At 32.9% G+C, this 10,867-nt stretch overlaps 1 protein-coding gene across 3 annotated transcripts in view; it reads right to left on the bottom strand.

Moving 5' to 3' along the window:
* LOC106458734 (WD repeat-containing protein 37-like) overlaps nt 1–10,502 on the bottom strand; it is a 59,162-nt gene extending 48,660 nt beyond the window's left edge. The window contains exons 1-3 of one of the 3 annotated variants that reach the window (XM_022385038.1): nt 10,371–10,502; nt 7,903–8,009; nt 1,888–2,051 (exon numbers count right to left, since the gene is read on the bottom strand). In XM_022385038.1, the coding sequence (XP_022240746.1) occupies nt 1,888–2,033 (146 nt within the window). In that variant the 5' untranslated portion in view covers nt 2,034–2,051; nt 7,903–8,009; nt 10,371–10,502. Of the gene's footprint in view, nt 1–1,887; nt 2,052–7,902; nt 8,010–10,229; nt 10,303–10,370 lie in introns of those variants that run through there. The other 2 variants (XM_013918273.2, XM_022385039.1) reach the window with 2 other exon arrangements.
* Nucleotides 10,503–10,867: the final 365 nt, after the last annotated feature.

Below are 10,867 nucleotides of genomic sequence, written 5' to 3'. Positions count from 1 at the left end.
AAGACAATAGGGAAGGCAGCTAGTCATCAACACCCATTGCCAACTCTTGGGCTACTCTTTTAACAATGAATAGTGGGATTAACCATCACATTATAACACTCCTACGGCTGAAAGAGCGAGCATGTTTGGTGTGACGGGCTCCACAGAAGACTAAGCCCTCATTCTGTTTCCTTTACTGGAAATAAAGTTGGCAAAAAGAAACCAACCACCTAAAGCACAATAGTGGTAATATGTTTGAATAACATTAGCAGTGGACATACCATGGTTCATCACAAGCTGTGTAAGATTGTGATAATTTAATATTTTTACAATAAGTATATATAGTACCTCACCATAGATTGAAATCTAACACCCATCACAAGCTAAGTGTTTGCTCTGCTAAGTGAGCTAAAGGGATAACTACTGAACATCAGCTCCATGAACAGATAACATGCCTCTGATTGTTGTGACTCAATTAGAAAAAATGCCTGAAGAGAATTGTCTGGGCTTTTTTATGTTTTATTTTTTTGCCTTTGTTATGCAAAGTAAAACAAAGAAATATGAGGGCTAGATAAAACGAATTGCAATCAGGTCGATGGAATGAAAATGCAATGACTATAAAAGTAATGTTGCACTAAATAAAGAAAGGCAGTCAATCAAAACTCACAGGAATAAAATGTGTTTAAACACATGCAGTGCTAAGGAAAGAACAAGCCTATGATCATGTGCTAGTGCTTATGGGGATTACTGAGCATTGAGGTTTTGTCACCTTCCTATTAGTAGAGGGCTACAGCATAATGAAGAATACATCATAGACTGACACACTATATGAAGACATATGCAGGAGTAGGAGTCTATTCAAGGCTTGTGGCATGTGTAGGAAGTTCCATGGTATATGTGCATGAGGTAATAGCTCTTAGCAGTACAGAGAAGTAACATTTCTCAATTACTATTTTTATATAACAACAGTCATGTTAAAGATTAGAAAATCACTACTGGTATTTTTAACATGCCATCTACCAAAGCCCTTTGCATTCCTACTCACATCACCCCTGCAGTAAAAAGAGGTATAGTTATTGGTTACCTCAATAGAATAGATAAAGTTTATTATAAGGAAGAAGTATGGAAGTACACTAGGGAAAATTTTATGACTCTCTAAGACAAATGCAACATGTCTCCACCATGCAATCCCAACATGGCCATTTGACATCAAAAAATTGTGAAAAACAAAAAATCAAAAATTGTTTAAATCACTGCTTGGGACTTGCCAGATAGTATCTTTGCACAAAAATCCCATGCAAGATGGTTGACATATGTAGGAATAGTTCACAAGAACCCCAAATTGTGCTTTCCTTGCTGAAAAATAGAGCAAAAGACAAAAATTTCAAAAGTATCTATATCTCTTTTTTAGACCTGCAAAGAGTACCTTTATACTAAATCCCACATAAATTGGTCAAAATATGGCTAAGTAATTCATTGAAACCCTTAAAATTATGGGATTATTTTAGCCTTTTGACTCCCCCTAAAATAACAAAAAATGGGCATATCCCACATTTTTGTATGTATATATGGGACCTGTAAAAAAGTGTCTTTGTACCAAATCCCATGTAAATTGAACAAAATATGATGGACTTAAAATTATGCTCTTTGTTGCATCTTGACCCCTCTATAATTGCTAAAAATGGGCATATTCCCCATTTTTGTATGTATATATGGGACCTGTAAAAAAGTGTCTTTGTACCAAATCCCATGTAAATTGAACAAAATATGATGGACTTAAAATTATGCTCTTTGTTGCATCTTGACCCCCCCCCCCTTATAATTGCTAAAAATGGGCAATCCCACCATTTTTGTATGTATATGTATGGGACCTGTAAAAAGTGTCTTAGAGTAATATATTCTACCTACCTGAAACTACTAGGCAATACTGTATCACTGTCATCACCACGAGTATACGACAGTTGAAAATCTGAATCCGGGTTGCTTCGTAATCTAGCCAAATTCTTCTTCCGTTTACTCTTTGGAGGTTTCCCTGTTATACCGTCTTGGGGCATCTTTTTTCATTGCGAGTTCTGAAATAACCAACTTTCAGAATGAAAATATTCATTGTTCTTTTTATTTAATAATTTTAAAAACTCCCATGAATACCTCCTGCAATAAATATGTATCATTGTGTGTTAGTAAAAAAGTTTCAGGCATCTACTGGAATCAAAGAATTAGATTTTAAAAGATTTTCAATCCCTACTTTCGTTGGCAAATTTAGACTACTTCATTTAGGTATATGGATCACAATGCCAATCAAAGTAGGGATTGAAAATTGTTTTGAAATCTATCCAACTAGTATCACTTTACTTGTTTGTGTACTTTTTATTGTAGAATTTATTTTGTTTTGAATACTTCTTATAGCAATTCTATGAATAACTAATGATCCCTACTTTCCATTAAAATTTTATTTTTCCTATTTATAGGATTAATTTTTCATAAGAAAACCATTTTCTGATAAAAGTTTGCACTTTGTATGTTCATGAGTTATACTAACTGGCATGACCAGGGCATGTGAAAAAATATCTTACATATACAAGTCAGGTATATAAATATTTTTAGTACCCTAATTATAAAAATGCAATTATTATTACAGACTTAAACAAACCTATTTACACATATAGCAATTCCAGTATTGTGCTCACATGTACACTGTTTCCCATGCTGCTATTGGTGGAAGCTGTTCTATGGCATGGGTGCCATCAGAGGCATATAACTAAAAGTAACATCATTTCAGTAATAAGGAGTGCTTCATTAAACCATGCCTGCACCCCCCCCCCCCTACAGTTGATATAAGAAATGACCATAAAATTGTCCAAATGGATCAACATGAGATGACCTGACAGTAGCAACCTAAGAAGAAGTTGGCAAGCTCGATAATTTTCAATTGTCATGAAATATGATATCCAGAGAATGCTTCTCTGGAGACCAGAACACAGAAAGAGTGTAGATGTAGAGAACCCCAACACACACACACAAACCGGAAAAAAGTCATCAGTGTAGAGATGCAAATCATGCTGGGGTGGAGTGGAATACCCCATGTTGTGCTGGAGTGACTGAGTGACCACAACAGAGAAGGCTGTAAATCACTAAATTCTGTCAAGATTGGGTCAAATTGCCAACCCAACAAGATGGGGGATGGTGAACAGAAGAGATTGGATGAGGAACAAGAGAGAGGTTAGCCCAACATGACTTTCTAGGATGGGTAGCAGACTGAGGTACCCATGGAACAGAAAGACAAGAAACCAAGGAAACAATGAAAATTTGCCTTAGCAGCCTTAGCATAGCTGGGATTTCAAGGTGTCTGGATCACTCCAAAAGACCTGATCTGTAAGAAAAAGGGTGAGATGAGGGTCATAGTTATATGAGGAAGGGATGAGGATACCCAAAATGAAAGCAACCCAAGTGAGAATATCCTAAAAAAAAGGAAACCAGGTCAAAATAGAAAGAGTAGAGTAAGGGTTGTTACAAAGAGTCTCAGTGAAGGGCAGAGATAAAGCTAAAAAGTAGGGTAACGACAGATGAAGATTAACAGATAGCTAGAACGACAAAGACAAAGGTGGAGGAAAAGGAGCACCTCCAAGCAGAGAGAAAGGACACAAGAGATTGGGGTTCAAAAAATATAAAAGGGCCACAACCTAAGGCCATAGAAAATGAGACACAAAAAAGATGAGTAGGACAAGAAAGATGAGAACAATGTGGAAATGGGCCAGAAAGAGGCTCATGAAGAAAAAACAACCAAAAAGTCAGACCAAAACTGTACACAGTATTCCAAATGAGGCTTCTTTGTTTATTCTTAAGAACAAAGTTACACAATAAGCTATTTGTTTGCTGTTCCCACCACAAGTATCGAAACCTGGTTTTTAGTGTTATAAGCATTCAGACTAACCACCGAGTCAATAACAAGGTCCCAAATGAGGCATATATATATATATTTATATATAGAGAGAGATTTGTACTAAGATTTGTCTATTTTGACAGCTTCAATAGTTTAAGTGACTTGTCCACCACTATGCTAAGATCCTTTTCCTCAGTCATACTATATTGAATAGGTTCTACTCAATATTGAATGGATGATTCAAATTACAATAATCCAAATGCATTACCTTGCACTTAATATGATTACATTTCCTTTACCAAATATTTGTCCAACTTATCAATTATCTAAATCATTCTTTTGTACCTCAACATCCTAAATACAGTTGGAAGCAACCAAGGGTTTAAAGTCATCAGCGAACTTTATTAATTTACTAATTATACCTCTAACCTTACCACTTTTGTAAATAAGAAAGAACAAAGGCCTAAACACACAGACACCTGAGGTACTTGACTAGTAACAAGAGTCCAGCTTGACTGGTCTTCACAAATAAACTTTCTTTCTCCCATCAAACCATCCTACAGTCCAATTAACAAGTTTTACCACACCCCTACTGATGTGGCATCTTATTAAAAGATTTTTGATTCCATGCATTTTCCTTTGTCCAGATGAACTGCCAACAAGAAAAATTAAAAACTAATACAGTGAAAAGTATGCTTCATATAAACAAAAATAATAAGTAGATGAAACATGAGCCATATACGAGGCAGACATTCCTTTAAAACAAGTGTCCAAGACTTTGATGTGCATAAAACAAGTTTCAATAGTGAAAAGTGCAAAATGATGCTTTTGAGGTAAAGAAATGTGGTTTTACTTCTTATGTGGAAAAATCACTAGTTTTATGGAAAATGAGGGTGAGAGGTGTGACTGTTCATAAAATCATAAATAATGTCCTTATTTCTAAATGTCTTCCAAGTTGGAAGGTTTAAGCCCAAGACTTGTCTACTGTTGCTTCTGGCCTGCTTGCTGGATAATTCACTATACAGATTTCAGCAGCAGATGATCATGTGTGAGAAGAGGTATATGAAAAACTCTGATTTCCATTTTCTGGTAATATGGCTTTCTTTACGATATTATTTTGGGAAGTTCTGACAGAAATTAAGGTTGAATAATATACAAAGTAAAATTGGTTCTCTCTCAAATTTGCTCTTGTGCTCATTGATTGTGGTGATCAAACTTTGATGTTTGAGTCAAACCTACCTTTTGACTTGCTCTTATACCCCAGAGAATCCAACTTAAAGTCTTAGATGTTTTAAAATGTCACAGTTTATTTCTGCTATACAATAAGTGTTATTTTTGTTTCTAAGATAAATATTTGTGTTGTCCAGACTCATTTAAGCCAGTTGTTGTAATCTAGTAACTTACATGTTGGATTTAAGTGCACCTTAAAATTCCAGAAATTATAAACCTGTGATATGGTTTTTCCTAGCAATGTGGTTTGTGCAGTTACTTAAAATTACTTAAAAATCTGTTGGACAGGTATATGAATGTGAAAAGCTGTGTTTAAGTTGAATGTTAAAAATTTATATTTTTAAATTTTATATATTTTTTAGATTTATATCTTTTTAGAGGACTAAATGGTATTATGCTACCATGCTTATTCTTGTGTTTTTTCTTACTTGAACTCTCCAAGCTTTTCTAAACCTTTTCAACAAATATAATTTAATGAAAAACTGTCTCCATTTTCCCAGAATTTGGTATCTTGGGTATCTCAATTATCATAAATTAGGTACTATTATTTTTTTAAGTAAGTTCAATCATGTTTCTTCCCTCTATAATAGGGTTTCCTTTAAAATATTTCAAGTGACCACTATTATCCTTTGCTCTCTTTTTTGCAGTTAATGTACATGTAAGCTCAAAAACCTTTCAAGCATAATTTTATGTTATGAACTAAGCCTTTATAATCTCTCTTAACCTTAACAATACATTAGTTCTCACTTTTTTTTCTCCAAGGTATAACAAGGGCCATTTGGCCATCCAGGCTATTCCATTTTCTATCACCCTACTTAAAAGTATACATAAACAACCCTTTTCTTATATCTAATCCCAATCTCTAAAATGTTCATCAATCTCCTGTTAAACTCATTCAATGTTGTAGCTTCTATCACTCGTGAAGGCAAACTATTTCCTGAGCTAAACTAACCTATTGGAAAAAAATACTACCTTAACTGAAGTCATGCCAGAATCTTACATACAGTATCTTAACCTTGTGTTCTCTAGTCTTCCCAAAAAAACCCTCAGGATCTTCCAATTAAATTGTCTAAGTGTAAGTTGCATATTCTTATAAACTTGAAATTTTTCATTTATTAATAATTACTGTAATTTCCTATTCATTTATTTAGGAATTGGCTCCTGGATGGAACACAAAATGTTGTATTCCTTTTCAGCTAGTTTGATCATACTAAAAAATGACACAAAGGTTAATTAACATCTTTGTCATTTAGATTAGTCACCAAATCTTCCTCATAATATATTAGGTGGGCATTTTGGTGGGAAAAACCATGAAAGAATAAGTATGCAAATCACACAGATGCTTGAAGTGATGCATAATGACAGAAAAATATGAAAAACATTTATGAATATTTGTATTACATTAGGAGAGTTACTGACTTTATCAAAACTATAAAACAGAAGAATCTACATAACACTACTACATTCAAAAGATTCATTTAATTTTGATTTTCTCTACTTTCTACAAGAACTTCATCAGAATCATCATCAGATCTATTACTATGCTGCTCAGTGCATTTTTGTTGTGTGTGAATGAATATGAATTAATCTGCAAGTGTCTAAGCATGCTCAAGCAACTGCATGCATCAAACAAAAAGGACTGGTTAGGAAGGAAGAAGGTGAATTTATTCAGGTGTTTGAACAGAGCAATTAGTGAAATTTGATAACTGATTAATCATAGGGCCCATTAATTGATTACATTTTATTTATTGATTATTCTCACAAGACTTGGATAGTTGGAATAACTGAAAATAGTAATAACACTAATTTTGATTAGATGATAATTTTCATGACATTAATCAATCTAATCATACTTCTGATTAATCTATTACTTTATATTACACTATCAATGTAATCAATTATACTGATAAATCAATTTAAGCACCCAGCTGTAAATTCTAGGCTACCTAATTCAAACTATAATTACCACCTTGATGGAAATCAACTCAACAGTGTAAGAAGTAAAGAAAAAAATTTTTCAAAAAAAGGAGGTAAATGTAGGGATGGCATTTGCATCATCCATAAATAATAGCACAGACAAGAATTAACATATAGCAAGATATATCACCATTCAATCACAACTGAGTTTAATGTATCTTATTTTTGTTAACATTCTACTACACTTTGTGCCTGTGTTATTATATAGGGATGGTGCAAATGCCATCCATACTATCTTGTTTACATTGTTTTTAAAGGATTGATATTAGCCATCCCTATGTTTACGTCCTTTTTTTGAAAAGATTTTTCTTTACTTGTTTGCTTGTTGTTGTTTTTTAATGCAGTGTTTCAATAGATATAGGAAGGTTATACTTATAACCAAGTTCTAAATACAATAAGTTTCCAACTGTATTATTTATTGTTTATCTATTATTGGCTGGTAATTCCTGTAATTAAGCTTTTCTATAGGAACACCACATTTCTGTACAAAAGCTAACTTCATGGGGGAAATGATAATATTGTTTACATAGAATTATGATTTTTTTTTAATTACTGTTAGTTATAAATAATAATAACTGTGGAATTGGTTGACACCATTGTTTTGGTTTTTGAGTTATCATGTAATAAAAGGAAACAGAAAAAAGAAGAGGAAGAAATTCAAACTTTTTGCTATGATATTTACAAACATTCCTAGAACTCAGTCATTACACCGGTATTGTTATAAAAGGAAACACTGTATAATATTGTAAAGTTCTGATGACCTATTGAGGAGATATTTAAATACCATTTTGTTGAACAATCCGAGCCACCCATACATAGGCAGTGTTACCACCTACCTGATAATAAAAAGAAAGAGTCTTGGTGTTTTGGTCAATCAGTCTTTGAAGCCTTCTATGCTATATATTGTTACCAGTGGGAAAGCCAACAGGATTTTGAGTTGTATCTATAGGAATACTGAGTATAAGTCAAAAGAGGTTATTTCTTTGTGTAGATCTCTAGTTAGTTCTTATTTAGGGTTGTTTATTCAGTCATTATTTAAGAAGAACACTGAGCTGTTGGAATGAATTGTTCAAAATTCTAAAGGGCATAGACAGGACTAATACATCATCTTTTGCACATTTAATGGTATGAGTAAAAAGCTTAAAGAACAAAGATTTAAGATTGGGCAGGGTAAAACTTTTGTGAAAATTATGCAATTTCATTTTCCAGACTGGGTTTCATACATGGTAAATGCAATAGGACTGGATAAGTTTAAGAGAGTACTTGATAAGCACTTGGGAAGTCAGAGCTGAATATAGGCAGATAGGTGTTTAATGAAATGACTGGGACAACCATGATGGGCCAAGGGCAACTTGTGTCTCCAATGTTGTTTTAATTTAGTGAAACTTTCCCCCTTATCAGTCCTTCCTAATGAATATCACATAAAAAAGTAGAAAGTTTAGAAGACACTGTTGTAGTTTTATCTGCTTCAGATGGATCTGATTTCACTAACAAACCAGTTTTATTGCTCAGTTCTGCACACATGTATACCATACAATTCATGTTTCTCAAATATTCTCTTAAGTGAAATATTATTAAAGTATACTTAAATTAAATTATTGGTAAAACACTTTCACTAAGCAATATTTCATCTAACAATTTTAATTGATATAACATAATTCTCCTGTTATGTCTACATCATTGAATGTCCTGGTACATGTTGGAGAATTTCATCAAATCTTATTCAAAATGATCTGGGCAGTCTTATTTAGTTAAAATATGAGTCATTACTGAGACTTGTGCAGTAACACACTTGGGAGGTTTTGTAACATACAGACAATGAATCGTTTGGTCCTTCAAAGTTGTTCCTGTACAACCATGTTTGAGAAAGTAAAAATTTAGACTCATCCTTTCTTTTTCAAGAAATAGTATATTCTCCACTTAAATTCTCATAAAATGCCATTATATATAATTTAAGGACAACATGGGACCTGTTGGTTCATCTAGGTCATCCCACCCATTAAACTTAATTTTAAAATAAAAATCAAACACTCAGAAACTAGCCCTCATCATTCAAATATTTATCAAGCCTTCCCTTAAACTTCCTTAAAATTAACTGCATCCACTACATCTGAATGCAACCCATTCCAAAGGTCAAGCATCCTTTAGAAAAATAAATCTGTCTTAGCTGAAGATGACTCTTACCATACCAAAACTTGTCCCCCTCCTACAGTTCTCACCAGTAACTACAGAAAAAAAGATAATACTTCAACACTATCAATTCCCTTAAGAATCTTAAATACCTTAATCAGATCCCCTCTAACACTTCTATTTTTCTCAAAAGAATACAATTTCAGTGACCTTAACTTGTCCTCATATGGCAACCTTCCCATCCCAGGTATCATCCTAGTAGCTCTCCTCTGAACCTTTTCCAACAATCCAATGCCCTTCCTAAGGTAAGAAGCCCAAGAATGAAAATAATTTCTCCAAATGTGACATAACCAATGACTTATACAATGAAATTATAACTTCTTTAGACATATATTCAACATTTCCACTACTGGTAGTACTGCTCATTCCATAAACCAATAACTCCATTAGAAAAAAAAAAACAAGTCGTAACTGATGTCTAACTCATCTTTTCTAACTCTAACTTTTGTCCTCTCATTCTGTTGTCTTCTAAATATAACACAAAGAAATTTGTGACTTTATCCTACTTACCTATCAGATAATCTTGCAACCTTCAATAAGATTACCTCTAATTCTTTTTTCTCAAGAGAAGATAGAATAACTAAACCAATCTCTTTAAAATTACCCTTCAACCTCCTAGCAGAAGCTCTCCTCTGAACTACTTTGCAACAAGACTATGCCAATATCTTTTTTGTCAACCATTCTGCTGGTTTCTGTTTGCAAATTATATTAAACGTGTGACAGAAATTAAGTTAGCCCAAATACATTACCTTGCATTTACTAATATTAATGGTAATATATTACTAGGTTAGTACCATTAAAATTAAATTTATTTTAAAGGTTATTTGTCAATTATCTGTCCAACTTACCAATTATTTCATATTATTCTGTTGTACTTCAACTAATAGTAATAATAATAACTAAATTATAAATATGCTTTCTAGAATATATTAGTACAAACTAGTAGTCCTGCTAGGCTTTAGTAGTAACCCACCTTAGGCTTAAATCGCTAACGCTAAACGAGTGAAACGAAACTTTTTTATATATAATTTAATTAATCGAACTATCACTGTGTCAGAACGTATCTTCTTATACAAGTTATTACAAATACTTAAGAGTGGTTCTAAAAACTTACGTATTCAGTTGCAAACTCATGGATCCGTCAATAAATTATCGATCATAATAAGTTGACGTAAAATATTTAAAGCAGATTATACCTTAATTTTAATTTAAAATAATTTTCTTAAATACGGTATGATAAAACACATTAAATGAAGAATATTAAAAACTGACTTATACTCACTATGCCTCCTCTAGCGACGAAACTTGTAACCAGATTTTTTGGTAGACTCCAATAACCCAATGTCCCAGAAAACGGCATAACAAATAACGAACTTGAAACCGATAACACAAAAATTGTTGAGAAATGAAATAAATAAAGGCGAGAACTTCTATGTTCTTTTCAAATATTTCTAGAAATATTGTTATTTGAAGAAGCTATAAAAGAATATAGTTCGTCATTTGTCATGTTCCTGGGGTTTAGCCCTTATATAAAATTGTGATACATATAAGGATTAATTCAAATAAATTTCGCAGTATTCTGTTATGAGAATGAACAGCCTTTTGGTTGCT

The sequence above is a fragment of the Limulus polyphemus genome, unplaced genomic scaffold (assembly GCF_000517525.1).
Source record: "Limulus polyphemus unplaced genomic scaffold, Limulus_polyphemus-2.1.2 Scaffold506, whole genome shotgun sequence".
Taxonomy (NCBI): domain Eukaryota; kingdom Metazoa; phylum Arthropoda; class Merostomata; order Xiphosura; family Limulidae; genus Limulus; species Limulus polyphemus.
The sequence above is the reverse complement of the archived record's forward strand: the minus strand, read 5'-3'. Positions and strand labels throughout refer to the sequence as shown.